The 24615-nt window shown below is 44.7% G+C and overlaps 1 protein-coding gene across 1 annotated transcript in view; it reads left to right on the top strand.

Annotated features, from left to right (window-relative positions):
• Positions 1-4111: 4111 nt before the first annotated feature.
• CACNG4 (calcium voltage-gated channel auxiliary subunit gamma 4) overlaps positions 4112-24615 on the top strand; it is a 42933-nt gene continuing 22429 nt past the window's right edge. The window contains exon 1 of the mRNA XM_074922259.1: positions 4112-4410. Within this exon, the coding sequence (XP_074778360.1) occupies positions 4188-4410 (223 nt within the window). The 5' untranslated portion in view covers positions 4112-4187. The remainder of the gene's footprint in view (positions 4411-24615) is intronic.

Here is a 24615-nt window from a genome sequence, read left to right as displayed (position 1 = left end):
GTTGCTTCTGAGCACATTTTATTTATTAGAAAGCAGTTGTGTTGCTTTGCTTCCCATGACTAAGCCAAAGAATATTTAATATATTAAAAGGAATAATAGAATCGAGGCCAAGATGTTGTCCCTCAAGTGGCAAGAGAATGACAATATTTTTCCTTTAAGATTACCGTTTCTTCAGCTCTGAAGGACAACGTGAAACTATTCATGCTGACTTCAGGTGATCTTTTATCAGACTAAAAAAGAAATTCAGCCTTATAACTCCTCAGAAAAAAAAAAAATCAGGTTCACCTTTTTCTAGACTCAACTCTGAAATGTGAAGGTGACTTCTCTGCCAACCTTTCCTTGCTGGAGGAAGAAGACCCTCCACATAGAGTGGGGTCCTCAGAGGTGAAAGACACTATGTCCTTGCAATATATGATGAATGCTCACAGAAGGAATAGGTGGATCGATAGGTCAGGTACTGTACGAGCCCTCAGAAGTGAATTCAGCTGTTGTTTTGCCACAGAATTATGAGCTTGGCAATTCATTTGGATCCAGCTCTGCAAAGGTCTCCTAATGCACTTCAGCTGGTAACACACTGACCTGCAAGATCTGATCCAAGGCATATGAAAATATAGTTCCATGAAGAACTTTAATATTACTCCTTCTTAAACATAGCTGTGCATAACTGATACCTTCTGCCACGTCCCATATTGTTGCAAGGTCCTCTGCTCAGGCTGGAGATCTTCGCACTTGTGAAGCTTTGCTGCTAATTTGGTGAGTTGAATCAAATCCCACCACTGCCTTGTGTATAAAAAATTATCTGACAACTGTACAAAATGTATGAAACATTTCTCCAGTGCTTCATACATAGCATAATCTGAAGGAAATTATTAATGATTTTTTTTTTTTCCTAGTATGAGCATTGAATTAGATAGGAAAGATATCACAACCCATAGGAGATTACAATAGTCAATTATATAGATGTCCTTACAGCTTTAGAACATTCCTGGATGCTAAAATTCATTCTCGCTTGCATAGAGCTAAAAGCTGAGAAAGGACAAGGGAGGATGAAATATCTCTTCCAGGCTTTGATGATGGTTAGCCTGTATCTACATCAAAAGCTCTATTTAACTGAAGTGATTATTTTCATTCCGAGAAAGAGCTCTCTTGAGTGTTTCTTGAGCAATTTCCAAAAGTTTCTTTTAGTGAAATTCTAGTGTTATTTTTCTAGATGATAGATTTAAAATTTAAAAAAAAAAAAAAAAAAAAAAAGAAAGCCTAATCTATTAAATTCAATGTGTCTGACATTTAACAGCAGAAGCAGTAATGCTAAATGGTAACATCTTGCAGTTTTCTTCTGATACCAGTGGTGTCTCTGGGGCAGGATTTTGTTAGTGACAGCTCTCACTGAATTCATTTAAAGCCAAAGTTTTGTATCCAAAGTAACTGTTATTCAGTTCAGAAATAAAATGATCAGGCACAGGATTTTGTTTAAAGCTTTGAACAATAACTTCAAGGAATCAAAACAATTCTGTTTCAAGTTTCTGTTTCTCCGGTGTGAAAAATATTTCTACATTCGGACACTCGCCCTTGCACAGCGTCATCTGGGGCAGGGGGCTAAATTACAGGGAGAAGCTGTGGGGCTCTCTCTTCTCATCGTCATGAGCTTCTGTCTCTGGTTTGAGCTTGCAACAATTGGGTCTTAATTCTGATTGAGAACGGAGGATGCTACTGCAGTGCAAAACACTCTGCCAAGGCTGCTCTACTGCTCCATTCAACGGCAGTATTATAAGGCTGTATCATAAGCAAAGTCTGCAAATCAAAGGTTACATGATGGGCAACCTTTACGACATGTAGTGGGTCAGATAGCTTTCGCATTTAAGAAAAGACTACATGCTTTTTTTGCTATTGAGGAGCATAAGCACTTTTGCCTTCCTTCCGCCACGAATGGAGATTATTCAATGGTTGGATTTAATGAATTCAAAATCCTTAGAAAATCACTAGAGCCAGACATCAATGTAAAATACTCCACCAGCTTTCAGTAGTGGAATATAATATTAGCTCTCCCACAATCTACTTCATGCATTTCAAAAGAATAGAGAACATTTTTAAACTAAAGAAGATAGCTTGGGCAGAAAATGATTGTCTGCCTTGGATGCTTCTCTGTAACCCTTTAGGAGCCTGAGTTATTTCTCACAGGGCAGTAGAAACAGAAGCAGTCATTTTCTTTGCAAAAAGGCAGGGGGAGGAAGAGGAGCACGAGATTTAATTAATAAATTCTGCTAATGTACCTTGCACAATCAATAGGGTTGGGTTGCTGCAGGGCTGGTGGCTCTGAGCCCATGGAAAACCCTGCAGTGGTGTGTCCCCCTCCTGCTGGAGGAGGCTGCTGAGAGCCCCCCAGACCCCCCACCATTCACCGCGTCCCTCCTCGCCGCTCTGGACTGGTAGCACTCGAGGAGGATATTTCTGTGCTGAGTGGGACCCCTGCCCTGGTTCCAGCCCACCCAACCCTTCCCCTGCTCCTCTGTGGAGCACCAGCCATAAGCAGCGCTCTCAGGCAGTACAGTAATACAAATAAATAATATTAATTAAGGCTCGATAGGTTTAAAAATCTATGGAAATAGCTTCTCTCCTACTGTTTCAGTATCTCATTTTCCCACTCTGTCCAAACCCCCAAAGCCCAGAGGTACAAACATATATTTTAAATGAGAAGTTTGCTGAACCTCATTAAACTTAAATGCTCGATCCAGTTTTTCTGAACGAGGCTTCACTCTGCTTTTGAGTTTACCTGACTTCATTCTTCTATCCCTAATGGAGACATTCATTTAGAAGGTGATTTTGCAAAGGCACCGATAGACCTACAAACTACAACTGAAAAGCAAAGCATAATTTACATGCTTAAACCCAGCATCTAACTTTGGAGCCCTTCTGTGCTCACAAGGCTTCACGTCTGAGCAATTTGCCGAGGTCTCTGTGAAATAAAGACCGGCTTTTAATTTGTATTTGCTTTTTTGCTCTCCCAGTTTTTATGAAAAGTACGAGCAGCTGAAAAGCATCTCTGCGTTGGTATGCTGAGCGGTGGAGTCACACAAGCACCTGCAGCCATCCACGCACTGCTCGGGAAGAGCGCTGTATTTCTCGAGGTTTGTAGCTCTTGTCCTCCCACTCCCTAATTCATATACATAAAACTGGTGGTGTGCTGCCACGTTCCCTCCACACAAATGCATTAGCTGATCAGGAAGGCTTCCCATTCATCTGGCTTGTCACTCGGATGAGGTGGAGGCAGGACTGGCTTGTCAACTCGCAGTGATGGGAGTCAGGGGTGGAAGGCAGGGTAACACGGTAAAAAATGGTGTAGATATTTCTCCCCTTGGTTTTCCAAAAGGGAAATGTTTTCAGGTGCTGGATTCTCTCCATCCCCTTCCAAAGAGGAGAAAACCAGCAACCCAAATACTTGCCTACAACCTCCTTGCGTAACTGTTCGCAGAGTGAGGCTGCGGGGGGGGAAAATCGTGGCGAAAGCCCCCGTTTGCCCGGCTGCGGCTCCCCGACGGGCGGCCGCTCTCCCCGGGACTGCAGCGCTTTGTCCCCCCCGCTCTTGGCACCTTTCTGCGGTGATTTCCCGGGCAGGGGGCGCAAGGTGCGCGTAACCCACCCGCGCCGCGGCCGGGAGGGTGCGGAGCCCAGCACCCACCGGGTGGGCAGCCCCCTCCCGACCTCCGGCCCAACTCCGCCCGTGGCGGGGGGGTGTGGGGGTCGCGGGCCGGGCTCCCGCAGGCTCCCCCCTTCCTTCCCCCGGGGCGGTGCCGCTCCGCACGGGGCTCCCGCCGCCGCCACAGGAGCCGAGCGATGCTCCGGCGGCGGGCCGGGGCGGCAGCACGTCGGGGGGCGACCGGGTCGTCGTGTGTGTGTGTGTGTGTCCCCCTCCGCCCCTCACCACCGTTCCCGGGCGGCCCCTCCCTCCCTGCCGGGGCGGGGCGGCGGAGCCCGGCCCCGCGGCGGCGGCGAGCGGCTGCCCCCCCCCTCCCCTTCCCCTCCCCTCCCTCCCCTTCCCCTCCCCTCCCATCCTCTCCCCTCCCGCCCCCCCCCACCCCCGCCGCCGCCTCCGCCCCCCGCCCCGTGACTCGGCTCCCTCCCGCGGGCGGCGGCGGCTGCCGGGCGGTGTCGTGCGGCCCCCCGCGCCCGTGCGGGGACTATGAAGCACCATGGTGTGGTGTGACCGTGGCGTCCAGATGCTGCTGACCACGGTAGGCGCTTTCGCCGCCTTCAGCCTCATGGCCATCGCCATCGGCACCGACTACTGGCTCTACTCCAGCGCCCACATCTGCAACGGCACCAACATCACGGCGGACGAGGCGCAGGGGCCGCCGCGGCGGGCGCGGGGCGATCTCACCCACTCGGGGCTCTGGAGGATCTGCTGCCTCGAAGGTACCGGGGGGGGCCGCGCCGCGGGCGGGGAGGGGGAGAAGCAACTTCCCGGGGGGGACCCGGCTGCGCGCTCGGAGCCGCCGGGCAGAGCCCAACCGGAGCCGCGCCGCTGCCTCGGACACGGCCGAGGAGGAGGATGGCGTTACCGTGGCAACCGGCATCTCCGAGATTACCATGGGAACCGGGCGGCGGGATGCGGAGCTCTGCCCGGGGGAGCTCTGCCCAGGGGGGCGACCTCGCTCCGCGGCTCCCCCCCCCCCCCTTCCTCGCCTCACTCCCGCCGCCTCCCCGGGACTTCAGGGCTTTTGGGGGGGCTCCTGGCGGGTTCGGGGCTTTTTGGTCCTTTGGGGCGCATCTGAGCCCTGCAGGCTTCGGGGCTGGGGACCCCCCCGGGGCTTTGGCCTCAGGGGCCGCGGGGCTCAGCCACAGCTCTCGGGCAGGACAGCGGAAAGCCAAGTTCCTCCCCCTCTACCCTCAGACAGAGACACAGGGAACCTGGCGAAGATGTTGCTACTGTTCAAGCGCCTTAGTGTGGACTCGCGGTTATTTAATCCAACCCAAGGGTCGGGCTGGATAACGTTAACAGATAAAAAGATACGTGGTTCAGTGGCCGAGGCAGGACACCCCGTTGCCCGCCGAGGCCGAACATGTGGCTCCCTCTCTGAAAAGGGAGTTGTAGAGAAGGCGCGGTGGGTAACTACCGGGACAAAGAGCCACATGGGTGTTTGAAGGATTTGGCATCGCAGATCAGAAAGCCCAGATGGGAAACAACATCTGTCAGCCGAGCGCGCGGAGCTCGGACCCTGGGAAACCAGCACATCCCCAGGAAAGGGCAGTGGGGGCCGGGGCCACGGTGGCCCTGAACCCCTCACCCACTGGGTCCACTCCCACCACGAGAACAGCTAACAGAGCCTCCGTGATGCTGGGTGAAAGGGTACAGGGTAGAGGAAAAGCTGTGGACTTCTGCCGAGCTGCTTCGTGGCTCGTGGGGGTGGGGGTACGCGCGAGTCTTTCTTCCCACAGTAATGCGCTTGGCGTATCGGCTGCAGTGCACCTAATTCCATCAGCACAACTTAGCACACATGAACTTTACAAACCTGGCTTCCAGGTTTATTCTAACTGACAGACAGCTCAGCCCAGACGAGCCCAGCTATAGTTCAGAGTCTAGCAGCTGTATTCAGAGGGGGTTTTTCTCCCCAGAAAGGGCTGTGCCGTCGTAGAAGCACCTCATCCTCACGTCTGTTCTCATCTTTTCCTTTTGCTAACAATTTAAGGCTACAGTGTGACATCATGATTTTCTTAAAATATCAGATTTGCTACCTAATAGTAGTATGCATACGTAGAATAGCTGTAGGACAAGAAAATATTTTTAGACAATAAAGAGAGAAAGAAATACTGAAATGTGAAGGTTTATGGCTTGTAATAATGCTTGACTTTATGAATCTTACAGGGAATCTAACTCTAGGTATGGGCTTTTATGACAGCTGGAAAATGAGGGCTTGCATCTGAGAGCTCCTGAGTTTGCTTGAGAGATGCTGAGCATCCTCCACTTGAACCGAATCTTGTGATCTTCACTGAGCTTGTTCTAGTGTCCTCAGACTCTGTTTTCCACAGAAAATAAGTTTGTTTGCATCTTGCAGGAGTTGCTGAGCTTGCTCTGCTAGACTGGGCCTGTCATCTCTGGGAGAAATCCCTGAGTTTCCCAAAGTCAGGATTTCTCTATGGTCTTCCAGGAATCTCATTCATAGAAATGAAGTGCAGCTTTGGCTGGAAGTGGTGGAATTTTTGCCTTGTTTTCAACTGGGCTTAAGTCAGAACTTTATTTTTAAAGAAAAGAAGTCAGTGAAGTCAGGAGAAATGTGCAGCGTTGCAAACAGTGCCCGGTAATGCTGGCTGATCTCCGGGCTCATTGCATCGGTGGGGCGATGCCTGTGCCTTCCTGAGCACCTTTTATTTGCAAGGGTATTTGCTGAAAAAACTGCACCCAGCAGCTGTGTGCAAGTGAACCTTCAATCCTTATCGATTCAGGGGGGAAAAAGGCATTTCATGGGACCCATCTATGCAACAGCCATTGAGCTTTTCTGCTCAAAATTCAAATGCTCTTAATCGAATTACAAAGTTACAAATTTTAAAGTTGTCAAATATGTGCTAAGAATGGACAATTTGAGAAAGCTGTCATCTGTTCACAGATATGAGGAACAGAGACTACATTCTCTCCTACATTTTCAGTATGTTCTGTCTTTGTAAGATAAAATCTATAGATACATTAAAATATTCATATTTTAAACCATATCATGGGACTTTGATTTCACCATGGAAAGGTTCCTTTGTTTCATAATATAATAAAACCATTTCTAGAAGCTGGTTTAAAACAACACCCCCTTGATTGTTTCAGAGCATCACGCCTTCGGAGTGGATGGGTCTTTTAGTAAAATCAACATAACAGTTGCAACTCTGAGGAGATACACAGCAAGAAAATAATTTCAGTTATAGATTTTTTATATGTGCTTAAATGATCTGGTTTCAAACCTATTTTTAGAGCTCTTTTTGTGTTTTGGAGTCATAATTATAAAAACCTACTTAATTTATTTTCATGGTTTTAAGCACCATTTGAGCCTTATCTCAAAAAGACAAACCTAAGACGCAAATGTGCAAAAGCTGAAAATACTTTAGACAGCCTCTCAGATTGCTTTTGACACGAGTAAAGCATTTCGTGGAGTAAATTTCAGGTCAACTGAAATTTTCCATGAAAATGTTTCTCAACTATATCCATAAAACAACCTGGATTCTGGATTTTGAACCATCACCTGTTCAGTATCCCCAGTTCCAAGATTTCAAACAAAATTGTTGAAACGGAATGGAGCAGAATAACCTTGTAATCAAATTATTAGGTGTTCCTCAATGTTTTCCTGTTTTTCTTTTTTGAGACAACATTTTACAATGAATTAGCATTGTAATGATAACTGGAGTGACACAGCTGAGGGATCCAGTATATTATCTTTGTTTAGAGCTGCAGTTGGGGATGAAGTCATGTTTCAGTACTAGTAGTTGATACTACTATGGAGCTTAGTCACTCACGAAGTAGCGTTAATGATACATCAGTCAAATTCTTGCCTGTATAATCCCGATTTTGTTCTTTTAGCATGTTTGTCAAAGGTGGAGGTAGGAGGCTCATTGAGTGGATTTTAAATAATAGCAGTGTTTCTACATGGATTTTTAAAACTTATATCCAAGGTAATTGCCTGAGGTAGGAAACTGTTTAAAATAATTCTTGGTGTGCGTGTGCGTATAGAAGAAGTAGATGCGATTCGACTGAGCCTCTGCAGTAAAATGGCCCAGGGACTCCCCGGAAAAGCTGGTTTTTGGTTTTCTGCGGCCACGGCATCTACGATAACTGCACTTTTGACAGCTAAAGTTGAACTGTCACTGGAGTAAGAAGTTTTTGATGAAGCCCCCATGCAGCCATACACACCTGAAATCTGCACCCCAACCCATAAATTAATAAGAAGAACAAATCAGCCCCATTTCAAGTGGCTGCTCTTCCATCCCGTGTCCACACTCGAGCCATGGTAGTTGTCACAAGCTGTGTGTCCCTGTCAAGATGGTGCAGAGCGGAGTCTTGGAGACACAGCAAATGCTGTGTCCTATGAACAATCATTTTGTGGTCAAGCTAACCTGAGAGAGAAAAGGTTAAACCACCATTATTTTTCCAGCAGCCCTTATTCCCATAGTAAATGTGCTGCACAACTATGTAAGCCTTGCGCAGTCTTACTTATAAGGAGGATCTGCTATTAAAATATTTGCCTAGAAAAAAATAATATTTTAAAAACACCACTTTATCCATTGAAACTGCTTATCTTGGTGAACAATCGTGCTGAAGTTAATAGGACAGCTCACAATAGAGAGCTCTGCAGGCTCTGTGACATCAAGATATGAAATCAAGTAATCTACTTGTAATTTAAATTTATTCAAAGAGTATTTTATTAAACACTTCAGCATATGAATCTCTTTGAAGCTATTGTGTCTACTGCTTTTACTTTTCAAGTGGTGCAATTGGTTATTTAGTTCATGTGGAACCATGCGTCCTTCCTGACCGGGTGGTTGGAACATTTATAATTGGGAGGAAGGATCAAGTAAATCATTTATGACTTGAAAACTTGCACAAATGCACATTTGCACAATTATTTGTGAGTCTTCTGGCTTGGATGAATGCGCACAAACACGGGAACTGCAGCGTGCGCATGCGCTGCTTCCATGGATACTCTTGAAAACAAAATAAAAATGCTTATACAAATGTTTGAGGCAAGCAAATAAAGGGAGGCTGCTCTCCATCAATACCGCAAATTCATGGCTTATCCAAAAAGAATGAATATTCTTTAGTATTCTCAAAGCAGAGCTGTGAAGTCCTAGCGCCACCACGATTTGTAATAAGCTAAATACAATGCAGACTTTATATTCAGATGCTATTGCTGAAGTTTTATTTGTCGAAGAGCAAATGTTACATCACTTCAGCATCAGACACGACCTGCCTTGGAGGTTGTATCACAGGCACGTTAAGAGATGGTTGGTCTACTCAGTCTTTACGGGCATGTGAGCCTGTGTTCACACTGGGGGAGAAGGAAGCTGCAAATGGCGAATGCACAAATGGGTGTCTCTGCTGTGAAAAACTTGCTTTGTCTGTGTTGTAGTCTATTTCTAGGACAATATATATGTATTTTTTACATGCACTATAGGTCCTGAAGAGTGATCTTTTATCCATGAGTCTTTCAAGACAAATGTAAAGGGTTTTCTGAGATTCAGTCCATGTTTTCATTCTTTCCTTCCATACATCCTGCTCATACCATCTCCGTTTCCTTGGTAAAACACGTGCTGCTGAGAAAGTGTCTGTGCTGCACTCCCTGCTTCTAAGAGCAATTCTTAGAGCTCCCGTGTCACCTTTGTAACAGTGTTTGAAGCAGTGCAGTTTTGCCAGCAACTGATGGAGTGATTTTTTGACAGCCTTTTCATGTTAATTTTTTTAAAGAGCATTCCATTTGCTAAAGAGAGTTTCTGAATTTGGAGCGATCTTTAGGGATGCAGAGTTCAATCTCTTCAAAATATTGTCCGTACCATAACATATTTTAAAATACTGAGAAATTTTGTTCTGGAGAAACCATCAGCAGAAGATGGGTTAAGGCATTACCTGTTCTCTTCTCGAATAAAAAAAAGCATGAAACTCCTAAATGCACCTCTGAACATTTGGAACAGAGAGTCTCAAATGACCATATTGATGTAACAAAACATCCATTCTTCCTGAGACGCCCTATGAAACAGGGATCTGAAGCTGACTGACTGAATATACGTGGCTTTCATGAATTAATTTGCTTTCTCGAACTCGATCTGCTATATAGCCAGTAGGGAGCTATCAGGCTACACGAAGGTTTTCATTTTTTCTCCGTGGCTCTCAGCATGTCAGATATCCCGGTGCAAAACTTAGAACCCAAAGACTTTCTGCACATTAACGATACTCCCCAAAGGCTGTAAACCAATGAAAGCACATTTGTAATCCAGCTGTAAAACTTCTTCATCTGTGCAAGATGTAATGAGGATAATATTAATCTTACCTAGGTTTCAGATATGTTTTGCGAAGAGTCAAGGAAGCACTGGCTTACACAAATAGGGTACCTGTGGCTGTGTTGTGCTATAGTTACTTTTTATTCTGTGTATAATTTTACTGCATATTGTAGGTGGCTGACAGATGGCATGTGTGGTAGTAGCTGTCAGAGCCATAGTAAGTCATTTTGGGGTTCGTGGGGACCTTTGCAGTGTAATATAATGTAGTCTTTGGCTTTCTTCCAGCAGCCATTACCTTTAACTGACCTTCAAGGCCAGGCTGGACGGGGCTTTGAGCAACCTGGTCTAGTGGAAGGTGTCCCTGCCCGTGGCAGGGGGGCTGGAACTAGATGATCTTTAAGGTGTCTTCCAACCCAAACCATTCTGTGATTCTGCCATGGGCTTTTATTACTCTTTTTAGATACTGGCAGGAGCTCACTGCACCGCATCAGGGCTTACCCTGCCTTCTGGCAGCTCTACTAACCCTCACCAGTGTAAACTGGTAAAACAGGCAAACATGGCTATGTATTTTGTTTGTTTGTTTCTTTGAAATTTCAACACAGTAATTATTTCTCCAGTGGATCCTGTCCCATTCACTGGGTCACTCTGCATTACTTCTGCCCTGCTGTCCAACCTGTAGATTTGGTCAGAGTCTTGACAGGTGCAAAACACATGAACCTCCTTAGAAAGCTGGGGGTATACCTGATGTCTCCATTCTGTAGCCTTGTGCATCTTTACAGAAACAGAGAAGAAAAAATATTAGGAGGGGAGGCTAGTGCTTTCATCGCATTTTTAATTCTTTTGAAGAGGTGTGAGTCCTTAGGTACTGAGTGTAATTTGAAGTCTGTTGTTAATACCTCTCAGCTCCCAGATATTTAGTTGATGTCTGTGTGGTTTGTGTGTCAAAGAGCCGAGCAGTGATTTCTGTATCCCCAAACTGGAAATGGAGAGGAAGGAGGAGAGTGTATGGGCTTGTAGGTCTGGGATTTGCAAGGTTTCCTGCCTGATTTGGGGCCAGGTATTTTATCTTTCTGCTCCTGACTAGGAGGGATAACTGTGCTTCCTTCCCACCCACTTTCCTCTCATACTAATAATAAAAGAGAAAACAAGATGTGGAGAAACTAGGACATGGCGACTGGGCTGCCCACATCAGAGAAGGTGCATGAACACTACTTTAACTGGGATTGAAGCATTTTGCTTGCAACTTATGTTTTATACATGCAATATTTTGTGTTTAAGCATGTCTTCCTTGAGGGACAGGATTAAGTCTGATTCTCCACCTACGTGAATTTAACTGCTTTCTAGGAAGGCGGTGGAATTATGCCAATATGAAGCCAATATAAGAAGGGATCATAGATCTATCCCTTCAGTTGGACCTTTTCCTGCTGGTCCTTCTTTTCTGAGCCAAGACTCATCTCAGGAAATAAATCATACTATCAAAGTGAAAACCTGGTCCTGCTTCCAAACATTACTTTGTGCTTCTCTTCATTTTAGGTTTCTGTTTACTGGTATTTATTATGTCGCAGACTTATGGTTCAGCATCCAAATTCTTACCAACAGATGGCAAGGCAGGATGCACAGGAGTAGTAAAATAAACAGGATAAATGCACAACTGCCCGTATGTCTGAGAGGCGGATACACATTTATGACTTCAGAACAAAAAGGATGTTTTCAGTAGACAGCTCCAGGTCTGTGCAGGGCTTCTTGCTATTTTCTGCCTCGCCCTAAAGTCTCTCACTTCTTCAGCATATTTTGATCAATAAAATTACAGTCTATTTTGTCCCCTCTCTTTTGTCCTCTCCCTTCTATTCCCAGATAGTTGTTTCCTTTATTTATTTGTCTCCACTCTCAAAGTACATCAGTTCACTTTCCCTTCAATTTTTTAGAGGGGAAGGTAGCTCTTTCCTGAGCTCCGGATCATATTTTTTTCTTTCAGAGCGGTTGTTCTGGCTATTTTGAGGGGCACACAGAGGTGCTGGGGACTACAGCAACATTGGAGATGATGACTTTGTCTATATTGGGATTTATTATAACATTAATGATAAGTGGCCTCTCTAATATCTCAAAATAGCAAGCCTCAGGGCAAGCTGCCCGCAGGATGGATAGCCCAGCCTAGACTGACTTTAGCTAGATTTCCCATCAAATCTGGGGGCATTTTTGCCAGTTGTTGCATGTGTGTGTCAAATGCAGTGAAAGTGTTGAAGCAGTTCTTGATTTTGCCTGGCAGATAGTCCAGCCCCTCTTTCTCCTCCTTCTTGTCATCTTAACATCTTTGTTCTCCTTCTCTTTTTGCATCTCCTCGCTGAAATGCTGTAACTTCCCTTCTGCTAAGAAGATACCTTCTAAACCAGCTTTCCAGTGACGGTGTGAGAGTCTTTCTTTAGAAAACTGGTAGATGCTGCCCCAGGTAGAAATTTAGGATTTTCAATCTTAACTCTCAAGCATCTCTGTGCCGTCCTGCCAATGAAAAATATATAATCTTGTATTTGTCAAAAGGTATGAGGTTTGCTTTCTCTACCTGTTTTACTTTGTTTCCCATGTGTTTATCCAGGCTCCTGCTTACTTTACAAATAGCACTGGAAGTTCTCCTTCAATAGAACTGGGTCATTTTTTTTTTGTCAAATGTTATATGTAAAAGAATGCTAAATTATAAACATGCAGTCACAGTATGGAGAAATGGATGAAGGGCGAGTGCATTATGGAATTACAGTATTTCCTGTGCAGATTGCCAGGCCCTGATATGAATTAACCTCTTTTATTGTTCTTTTTCAAGCATTCCGCCTTTTAATTGCTGTTTTGGAATTGTGCCACTTAGTTATGCCCTTTGAATGCTTCTCACTTAGCCAGTCCCGTTAGCTTGATAATGCCAAATATTTCAAAGATATTCAGAAGCGACAAGCATCCCCTGTTTGAGTGGGAGAGGTACCCAGTTCAGCGAGGAATTACCACCCTTGTTTAGCTGCCAGGATTTTTTTTTTTTTTTTTTCCCCAGATTTAGTTAATAACCATTTTTAAGTCACTGCCAATTCTCTACTGGAGGTTTTAGATCAGTTTTCTCCCATTTATACATTTTAAATAATGCAATTTTCCGTAGAATATGGATGACTGAAAATTTTCTCCTGCCCAAATACATAGCATTCAATAATGTTAGGATTGTTATTGTATCTTACTGGCATCCCAGAGGCATAGTTTATCTGTTGTTGCTGCAAGGCATTAAAAAGGAACCATGACATGTCACAATTATGACTTGAAATAGGATTTTGCTGGAGGTCCATTGCCTAAATATAATCAAATCTAAAATACAACTTATTGCGTATCCCTATCCTGGAGCTGTGCATACCTATCTCATGGCTCACTGAATATCAGTGATGGCTATTAGCAAGACACTGGATAATTTTGTTGTAAGAATTGCCATGCTGTTGTGTTTTTTTTTTTTAAAGCTCAGCCCCCCAGCATTCAGCTGCCCGCAAGCAAATGAAATAGCAAACTCTTAACGCTGGAAGACCTTGTGGCTGTTCAGACTGAGTTTTCAAGGGTAGCCAGATATGAAAGTTAGTAATATCCCTTTGTATATGACTCTCTAATGGCAGTAGTGGGCTTTAATCATCTCTGTCCAGTGGATCTTCCAAACTCAGGTAAACCATAGCAATGCTCCTTTACATACTTGCATACATTTTAATGCAAAATTGGCTAGAGTTGTTTTTTTTCTGTGTTACTTTTTTTTTTTTTTTTAGCAAGCTGATGAAGCAGCAAGTTGCATTATGTCACATCACATTTTTATCCACATGGATCATGAACAGGGTCGAAGCCCTCAGATTCACTGAGCAGAGCTGTTACTTGAGCTAGTGGAGTAAATAGCCCAAAATAGATTGTTATTCTCCAGATATGCCTCTGCTGGTGGTGGGTAGGTTATTCGTTGGCAATTGTGAACCGCCAGAACTTTGGTAACTTGGTTTCCAGTGCGGATTGCAGAGGGAGAGCCCCAGACTCTTCATCATTTCCTCACAAATTTAGCATCCCCAGGACCCGCTCTGCCACCTGACATACACCCAGCTGACACTGGTTTATTCTGTACAATTAGAGCTCGGCAACATTATTAACGATTTCAATTGGGTTTTATTAGGGGAACTGTTGGAAAACATCGTTATCAAGCAATGCTATCCTAGACATGATAAAATATCGATTAATAAATCAGGGAGCTAAGTAACAGTTTGAAAACGGCTTCTCAAAACTAGCGTTGCTAACCCTAACCAGTTGGGTATTTATCCTCATCCTCCTGCCAGCAGGCAACAGAGTGTCAGTTATTTGCCATCACAGCAATTTTGGGTTCACCAGTGTGCTCTTCCCAGATAGACCAACCTATTCCAGACGGACGGGTAGGACGCAGACCAAAAGCCCCTCTATATTTATGCGTGCGCTGAATCCAAGCCAATAAACCTGGCAAGAGGCTGAGTTTCTTGGCTCAGGCTTTGTGCTGCTTGGATCTGCCCACCCTGCATTTGGATCAGAGCTGGTCCATGTCCCCCCCCCCCACTGCAAAAACACATTTTTGTCTGTTGATAAAAGATGCTCCGAGATGATGAGTAGTCTTTTCAAGGGCTGTGGCTTATGAACTCCAACCATATTTCCAGTGGTTTGTCTTTGAACCTCATGTTGCATTGAGAGTCAACAGGATTTAATTTTTTAAGTTACTTAGGTGCTTCCAAAAATATTTATCCAAGACTGTGTCACTATCTGCTAATCAGGAGATTAAACATCCTGTGGTTTTCCTCAGTGGACCGAAGGTTTGCCTCAGAAGTTGGGAAGCATTTCTCCTTTGCTCTGCATCTTTTCCTGTACTCTTGTCCTTGCCTTCAGTGCTGGCAAATGCAGATGGTTTTGGAGACGCTTTGGGATCCTTAAAGATGCAAGACCTGAAATAAAACATGCAGTATTTGGGAATAACGCTAGGGGTAGACTCACAAGTATCAATTCTAATTATAGCCGTTCGAACAATTCATTTGCAGTGTCCCGCTACGGTAGTGCTTATTAAAATAGAATTCTCTTTATAGTTTGCTAGCAAATTAAGAGGGGAAAAACATAGCTATCCCATTCCATCTGCTGTCTTTGAAAGAGCTTTACCCTCATAACTTGCTTTCTAGGGATATTCCCCTTGTTTTTACTTGCACTCCTGGTCTGACTTTTAATGACTTTACTTTGTGTCTCTTGGTAGCCAATTCCCAGTGACCTTTTTCCTCATTTTTATTTTAATTTCTGTATATAAATGGCAGCATTCTAGCTGGAGACAGCCTTTGGACACAGCAGCAAAACCCCACAGAGAAGGAAAATGAGGCCAGAAATTTTCCACCTGAATTCCAAGTCTTACCCAGGGCTCCGGCCATGCAAAGAGCCAACCCGCTCGACTGCAGGATCAGAGGAGCACTCACACGCAGAAGCTGGATGAAGGGCGAGTGGTTCGGGATCAGGGCCAGACCTGGGCAGCCAGGACCTCACGTTGGCGTCTCCAGGCGTCAGCACTGGATGTGCCTACCTCTACAGGTTATCCCTTTTTCTGGCATGACTGCTCTGCCCCGGGAGGGCTGAGCAAGTGGTTGCAGCTGGCCAGAATATGGGTACGCAGTTCCTAATGCTGATTTTATAGCATTAATGTGCACTTGTTTTGGTGGCCAACTGGCACTGTGCTCAGCCTAAAATGTGTGTGTAAGCCCTGTATTAAAAGATGCATAAGAATTAGCGTGTATCAAACATGTCATTAGACACGTGCCTGGTAGACATAATGTAGGATAATGAATATGATCACAAGAATAAATTAATAACTGAAAATATTTTTTATACGTATGCACACTTAAAACAGGATAAAAACTAAGTGACACTTGTGTCACCAGTTTATAATTAAAATGCAGTGCTTGAATGAAAATGTAAGCTTCAATTAGCCAGCACGACCCTGCTTCCGGCTTTACTTCCCACTGAAAAGCAACGATAACAAGCTCACATTTATTATCAGAGTTTTTCCTGGAGCTGTGCACTGAAACATGCTCACATCTGAGCCCTTTCACTGAAGACATTTTTTCGCTTCAGCAGTTTGGCATGCCATACAAAGGCTCTCTGATTTTTAGTGATGTTCACCTCCTCTTACATAAAAATGTTTTCTGTGCATATTATTTGGTTTTAGTTAAAGTCCAGGTGCACGGGTTACTGAAGAACCAAAAGGATGGCTCATCACATAGCACAATGGGTAATTATTGCTGAGCTTCACTGTACTGCACAGACAAATCCTTTCTTGGAGCTCAGCATTGTAGATGTGAGAGGGAGAAAATACCTACGATCTATCCCAAAGTCCTACAAGGGTAAGAATAGATCCTCTGGTATATGCTTTGCCCATTTAATTTTTAACTATCTCAAGGGACAGCGCTTCACAATTTTGTTTAGAGATACTATTTTGCGTTTTAATTTCACCATTTAATGCATATATAAATTACGAGGTCTCATGTGTTCTCATTTTCATCCCAAGAGTCTTTCTAGTTCGGCTTTTTGTAAAATAGTTAAATAATTCTCTGGGTTTGGCCCCCATTTAAGCCAAGATTTATCTTGATTTATGCACAATCCAGACAAAGGTTGGTGCTGCATTGACTAAGAATTGAGCTCCTGATTTCTGCAAGACAGGGCAGGGTCCTTGGCTAGAGAGCTGAGCTGCCTGTGTATGCAGAAAGAAAACCAAGTGCCTTGAAAGACCAGTTCTGGAGATGCGTGTGCTGGGTGAGGACCTGCCTATGTCAACTTGCAGGAAGGTTACTACTTTCCTTCTCTACACTTGAAATCCAGATCCTCGAGGTACCTTTTGAGAGCTGCTGACAGCAATGGTGCCTTCCCAGACGCTGATCTTGCCAATGCCAAAAAAATAGGAACCTTTTTAGTCTGGGACTTCTTCAGGCTGAAGATGTCTGTTGTGTCGTGAGGACATGCAGTAGGTGCTCAGCTGGGCATTTTTGCACCCTTCAGATTGGTCCATGTGCAGACAAGGCTACAAGAGTTGGAGTCCAAAATAGGAAGACTAAGGAATGTCCTTCTCAACCAGTGCTTAGGACAGCTGGTGAAAGGGTTACAACCCCTAACCAGCCCCAGAATGGCAGCTGAGCCTCAGACAGTGTGCTTAAGGACTATGTCCTCTCTGACAGAGATGGGACCAAATGTCCACATGTATATCCTTTACAATGCCCCCTCCAATATTTTCAACATTTTCTACGGGCAGATTTCTTGCAACGTAGGAGTGGATGTGAAGCCAGGATATCTCAACTCAGAATAGATATGTGCTCTTAGCTTTGGGTCAGGCAGTGATGTGTGGTGTAGTTAGAGCCCCCAGGGACTCTTCAAGTTGTAAAAACTACAAGCCTTCTGTTTTTTCACTGGTGCTATTCACATGGGACAGAGTGACCTCTCCAGAAAGCCCTTCCAACAGCAGCAGCAATCTCTCTCAATAGCATTTAATAACTACCCATGGAGAAAATTACACTCTATTTAAAAGGCCAGAAAAATCATCTTCAGTTTAACTCTGCTGACTTTGGTAGAATTACACCAAAAATGAGTTTTGTCTGATATTCTTTCCCATACTAATATTCAGTAGCCGGGCTGAAAAAGCCTTTCAAAGGCAGATTAAACAAGTCTGAATGGTGAAATATTCTTTTAATTTTCTTTCGCACACGTTATTTTAGGTGTAGCTTGAAACGCTGCCCTTACGAGAGGCATCCTTTTAAATATTTATACAGCATCAATATGTAGCCACCTTCATACGTTTTTAATGATATGTTCCTTTCTAAATTAACCATTAAGTAACCCTGTTCTATAGCATTCCGTATTTTGCACTGCTTTTACACTACTATTGGATTTTTATTTATTTATTTCGCTGTGGAACAATGAAGATGTCAAGGCAAGGCCCAGGGGCACCGTGGAAATCGAATTCTTGGAGCTCCACCGCTGTTGCCATGGTGGACACGCACTCAGTAGCATACTGTGCTGCTCTGCAAGCCAAAGGGATTAAAACCCCAGCTCCGCTGCTGGGCCATGTCAGTTCACCGCTGTTAAAATTGAGGCTCTTCGTTTCCATAATTGTGGTTCCCAGGATCAGGAGAAAAAAAACATATATATATTGAAGCAAAACCCAAGCAAAGAGATAAAGGTGCTGCAAAGGGGCAGAAAGTGATATCTGCTTTCTGAGGTTCAACCTGGGAACCTGGCAGGTTTCTGGATTTTCCAGAGGCTTTTCTCTTTCATCTCATTCTGTGTTAGTTAGTAAGATGCTGTGGTACACTGAGGTGAAAGGGACCAAGCTCAATGCTGTCAACTGAGTCGAAGATCTTTACTATTTCCTCAGCCCTGACTCGAGCTAAAAACCCACAGATGAGTAGACATGATGGCACAAGACATGGGTTATAGATGTGGGGTTTTTTTATTCCTGTTTAATTATACCACATTATCATAGCAAAATGATTTCTGCAGAAGCTGCTGGTGGCTTGTTTCCATCCTGGTTTCCGTCTCTCCTAAGGGGACATAGGAGATGGCTGCACCCAGAGACCACAGCTGCGTGACCAAAACCTCAGCAAAGCCTCAGCAAATTGACAGAGGGCACAGTGTCCCAGGTTTGGTAGGGAGATTGTTCCCTGACAAAAATAAAAAAAGAGAGACATCAGAGCTTATCCTATACCCTGTTATACTGAAAGCAGGAGTGAAATATTCCCGCATGCTGCCTCATAAAATGAGTTGCACCCTTTAGAGCTGAAATCCAACCTCTCCTTTCTTGCTGAAGGGGCCTTACCCTGTACTTGTTTTGTAAGTAAGAGCTTCAGTTAAGTCAGTAAAGATTTTGTCTGAGGATAATGGGCTCAACAAAATACTGAAATGCAATTTCCCTGAGCTGCAGTGTATTGAAGAAAGAGATTGAGTCACAAGCAATCCCCTTCCAGCGTCGGAGCTCGGTTCCTGCTGTACACGTTGCTGAATCAGTCCGAGTAAGGTTGTCACCGTCTCTTTTGCTGCCATATAAGATACTTCATAAAAAGCGCAGGGGTATTTTCGTATCTTCCCTCCTGTGAACTGAATCTGGTATGATTTGGCTCCAGCAGTGACTTGGTTTGCTCGGTTTTTAAACGCGCTGGTAGAGGGACATTGTTTGCTCCAAATAAAAGCTGTCTGGGCTTGGCATTCCCCACGTGTGCCTCAGTAAAAGCAGCCGGGCAGCAGCCAAAATACAATGACCTGCTCTCCTCCACCATAGGAAAGGCAAAGTGTGGCCAAACTGAAATTCTGCTATTATTTGAGGCTCTTCTTTGGGTTGCAGAGGCAACTTTTTCTCAGTGTTTGCTGCAAATATGTTTAAATTTGCTCTGTTTTGGAGGCAAGTAGTCAATGCATCTGAAGTGCATACTTGACATATGTTTCTTTTCACATGCTGTCCTCCATTCGTTTCATGTAGCAGATGCTCAGTTTACCACTTTAAATGTATTCTTATTTACTAGAAATTATTTTAGAAAATAGCTGTTTGGAACTAAACATTTCCAGCCCTTCTTCTGGGTGCTGGGAGCTCCTTTTTGCAGCTGTCCTGTGTGGCTGCATGCAGATGTTGACAGGTTAATTTGCATTTGAAGAGCTGGATGCAGTGAGCTAAGCAAGGGTTTTTCTTCCCTGCCTCTGAAGGCAGTCACTTAAACACTCCTTGCCAAATTTAGCCCTGATGCTACTCTTCTTAATTAACTAGAGCAACATCCAAGCTGAGTTTGGCCCATTGTTAGCTGCCCGGGGTTGAATTAAACCCCCTGACCATGTAAAAGAAAGGTTCTTATTCTGAAAATTGATTGTACAAAATGCAAGAACAGTCCTAATTCACAGCAAGGTGGTATGTACAAGCTGGTTTATCTGATTTCTTCTATATTGTTCCGTTGCCAGAAACTGCAGGTCTAAATCTTCCAGCTGAGGTTTCTGGTTTACCTGGCTGCTGCATACTACTGGAGTCAAAAATGGTTTCATAAAAAGGAAATCCTGTTATCAAGAAAAATGTGTGGCGTGCACTGCTTGATCCCCCTTACTGGAGAGTACTCTTGTTGTTGTTGTTGTTGTTGTGTGGGGTTTTTTCCCCCTAAAATAAGATTGAATAGAGGCTTTCAGCACAAAGATGCAAATTTAGACCTCAGTCCCTCCCATCGATGAAGAAAAAGGCAAAAGTCTTGATCCACAACCGTGCTGTCAGCCTCTAGAAACTGTTGCTCCTGGTCTTTCATGTACGTGATCCATCCACATTGACTCAAAGCACGATTTAGCAGAGACCAGAAACTTTCATGCTCTAGCAGGGAGTAAAACCAACGCTCAGAGAGCTGGAGCCCTCTCACGATCAAGGCCCGTACACTTTGCTTCCTCTTCATTTTCTTTTCTGTCCTTTAGATGTTACAAAACTGTCAAGGCAAGCTACATCCAGCAGGTATTAGAGCACTGAACTGAACCTGCAGAAACAGGGGAAGGTGTAATTAAGGTTGTCTTTTTTTTTTTTTTCTCTTTCATTTCACCGTGCTGCTGTGCTTTCCCTGCCATGTCCCTGCCACGATCAGCTGTGGGCAGATGATGGTCTCACTTCTGCCCCATAATCTGGATTTCAGCAGTTTTCCAGTTTCCTCGTGCTGGTCTAACACAAGGTACAGCTGCAGCTGAGTTTGCTGTGTGTCACCCTGGCCATGGCTGCCATGGGGACAAAGTTACCCATCTGAACTTTGGCGGTTTTGATGTCTACAGGTAGGAATTGTAATTGACACTGATAACACATTGGACTCGGTTTGCGTTTTGGAGCATTCATGGCAAAATTCTTACTGGTCACAGTCAGGTACAAACTCATTCATCACCCCAGTTGTGCATGGGTGCAGTATGAGAGACCACTGGCACAGTGCACTTTCTTAAAGAAAAGTGTTTCCTCCAGTCCATCATTTGCATCACACATGAAGCTTTTTTTATAGCTAGCGGGGTTTTTTTGGGTTTTTTTCCATGTAAGAACTTAAGGAGAGGGGATAGGAACGGAGAATGTTGCTGTTAAACAGGCATGATTCAGGTACCCATGGCGACATGAGATCACTCCCCATTTCACCAACACAAGAAGATTACCTTATACAAGAATAACTAAGAACTGAGTCTTTGACCTTCAAGATTTTCTTATCGGTAAACATTATAACTGTATAGCAATGCAACCCAACTTGTCAACAACAAGAAAGAAAAGAAAAATAAAACTAATTTAAAACCCCACAGTGGCAGTGGAATAAATTCATACATTTATCATTTCAGAGGTTCCCATCGCTTCTGCCTCTTTTCCTGCAAGGTTTAAATTATTAGATTTCCTTTTTTTTATGTTATGTTTACTCTCCTAAGAATAGAATACAATTTACAGAAGCTCATATGGATGAAAAAGCATTTTCCTTTTGCACTGTTGCTCGCACTGTTAACACACATAGACTTGCACCTTCCTGCTTTCCAAAACCTCGGTTCATATTGTCAAATAAATTAACTAGTCAGAAATTTATTTTGAAATCCTTAAAAGAAAAAGGTTTATTACTTGCCCTTTCACTTCAGAAATATCATGCGTCTCAGTGTTTGGTGCAAGACTTTATCTGGTCCAGTTAAAGGGGCAGATTCTTCACAACACTTACATGTGCGGCTGGTCCTGCCAGCACTAGAATTGGCGTTATTTGCATGAGAAAAGATCCTTAAAGTGAAGAAATGCAGGATGAGGATCTAAGCTTACCCTAACAGCTGGGAAGAACCTAGTGAAATGAAATTCAATACCTGCTGCTGTAGATCTCCCAGGTTTTAAGCTTCCAAGGCAGCAGGTGATTTTTAAGCAGAATTTTAACTTGCACATACATGAATTATTTCTAGTGACTTGCTCAAAAATAGCAATTTGAGCTTGACTCGCAATGTACTCACACAGGGCTGGCGTGGGACCAGGCAGCCTGCCCATGCCTGGGAACATCAAACTTTCTGCACAAATCTGAACCAAATTCCCCACTTGGGTCTGGTGCTGCGGGCTGGGGACACGTTCTCAGTGTCCCTCGTCCATCCCCTGACATAGGGAATGGCCGGAGTTTGGGGTCCAGACATCTCGCTGAGGGCTGAGCCAGCGAGGGAGAGCCGTAGTTGGCTGCTGGTAGAGGCTAACGGCAAAGTGCTGTCCCCCGAGAGCAGGGGAGCATCATGCTGCGTGACTCAGAGGAGCAGCTGAGTCACAGCCTCCCGTGGCTTCTCCTGTGATGGGAATGTGTTAGACACCATACTCAAGATTGTGCTTGAAGTCACGATCCAAATCATTGTGTTCAGGCTCCTCATTTGCTTCACGGGGAGAAAGTATGTTGCACTTCTCGGGGAAAGAAGAAAAAGGAGTCTGTGGTGCTGGAAAAAAAAACCCAACAACAACAAAAAAAATAAAACAAAACAAAACAAAAAAAACAAAAAACAAACAAAAAACCCCCCCCAACAAACAGTTCCTGGATTCCCACTTGTGAGAGCACTGTTAGGAAAAAAAAAAATAAATAAAAAAGGAAAAAAAAGAAAAAAAAAAAAACAAACAAACCAAATAAACCCTCTTTAAAGCACAAGGGAATGTATCTCTGCTGGAGCCCCTCAGAAGTCAATGAGGGTGCACCTGGCGTATTGAGTATTCACTGCTTAGCGGGATGCATCAGCTGAGATCTCCTGAGGCATGTGGAGCTGCTGCAGAAAAGCACTGACGTCTCATGGGGGTACGGCTCTCCTACCTGAGAGCCCTTAGGAGCAGAGCTGTGGAGGGCTTTAGGTGCTGCCATGCCTAAAAAAATAGAAACTCAGCCTACACACCCCAGCACCCTGGACAATAAGTGACACCAAAGAGCTCGGGAGCCTAACCCTAATGGTGAGCGGGCTGGCATCAGCCCTGAGCTTTGCAAACCCGCAGGGCTGGTGTTTCAGGCTGTGCTCATCCTGGGGGAGGGATGTCACATTTATGAGTCCTCTGGATGGAGTCACAGCAGAGCAGCCATGCATCGGTGCATCCCCCTCGGGTGCTGGCTCTTCGCTCGCGGCACTGTCACAGTTAAATGACACGGCAGATCCTCACTCTCCAGTAGGTATTTGCTGGCACATAACCCAGTGAATCCAGTCTATGGAGCATGAGTAATCTATAGTCACTAGGCAAACTTTCTCAAGAGCTTATTTAGGAGAGAAAGCCCTGATGCATCGATAGCGCTGTGTGCAGGAGAGCTGCTGGAGCTGGTTGATATTTCGACATGACTGAGTATTTTTAGAGCCATCCTATGGTACAGGATTTTTAACTTCCATTTCACAGCCCTTGAAGCCTGGCAAACTTTCATTAACATTTGATGTTAATGCCTTGAAGTCATGCGAGGTCTGGGGGAAAAGGAAAGGAAAGGAGGAAAAAGAAATACACCTCTTTGGAGCGTGTAGTTTGCGAAGTTGCTGTGAAGCTTAGAAAAAGCCTCCAATCCCATCCCTTCTCTTTGCACCGGCTGCTTTTAAAGTAAAACCATTCAGAGAGCATAGCTGGAATCCCAAACCATGGCTGTGTGAGATGCTCTTCCTTAATTAAAAGATAACGTGTTAAATACCTGGAGTCTCTCTGGCCCTTGGGCAGATGGAAGCACCTTTTAAACAGAGAGCTCCCCACCTTCGAAGGATTATGCCTCTCCGTCATTAGGCAGCTTTGCTAATATAGGGCTCTTTTACCCATAAATTCCCAAATTCTTTATAAGCCATCATGTCTTCATCCTAGAGAGAAGAACCTGGGACATGGGGCACTTGAAGGGTTTGCTCCCAGTTCGCACTGCACGCGCTGCCATTTCTGCTCAGCACAGAGTAAGGCTTTGCTGCCCAAATTTATACCCGGTGAAAACAGTGCTTCCCTGGTTACAAGGCAGACTTTCAACTGGAAAATAAATTAACAGAAACTCTATTTTTCCCCCCCTAAATATACACACATATACGCACACACAGTCTCTTCGCACACAACTGAGATTTTTCATAGGCTGAGGGAGTAGGAAGAAGAGACGTATTTTTGTCTCCTTGGCAAAAATATATTGGCAGCATATCACTGAGTTGTAAAGATTGAGTAAGTACCAGAGCGTGGCCCCGTTAAGAGAAGCGGGTTTTGGAAAGCTGCCCTTCGGCTGCCTGCGCCTGTCTGCCAGGACCATTGCAGGGGCTGCTGTCTGGGGTGGGGGCTCAGCGTGTGGGACCCCAGACAGCCTGTACAGGCTCCTGTGGAGGAAGAGGAGTTTGTAATATCTGGAGATGAGGAGCTCTCAGCTCTGCATCACGCCAGATAAAGTGTCTGAAGGGGAGAGGAGCTGTAAATCCCCCCCTGTGCATGGCGCTGTGCCCAGGCGGCCGGAGCTGCTGCTGCCTCCCGAGCTGCGGTACCTCTCGGGAGGGCTCACCAAGGTGGTGACAAACTGGTCCCCTCCTGCTTTCAAAACTGGAGAGGAAATATGGTCCCTGAGATGCTGTTATACATGGGCAGGGAGACAGATGAAGGACTGATGAAGGAGGGCTGTGAGGGGGTCAAAGCCACAACGTCCCGTGCAGCCGGGCACAGGG

The sequence above is a fragment of the Athene noctua genome, chromosome 18 (assembly GCF_965140245.1).
Source record: "Athene noctua chromosome 18, bAthNoc1.hap1.1, whole genome shotgun sequence".
NCBI classification, from domain to species: domain Eukaryota; kingdom Metazoa; phylum Chordata; class Aves; order Strigiformes; family Strigidae; genus Athene; species Athene noctua.
The sequence above is the reverse complement of the archived record's forward strand: the minus strand, read 5'-3'. Positions and strand labels throughout refer to the sequence as shown.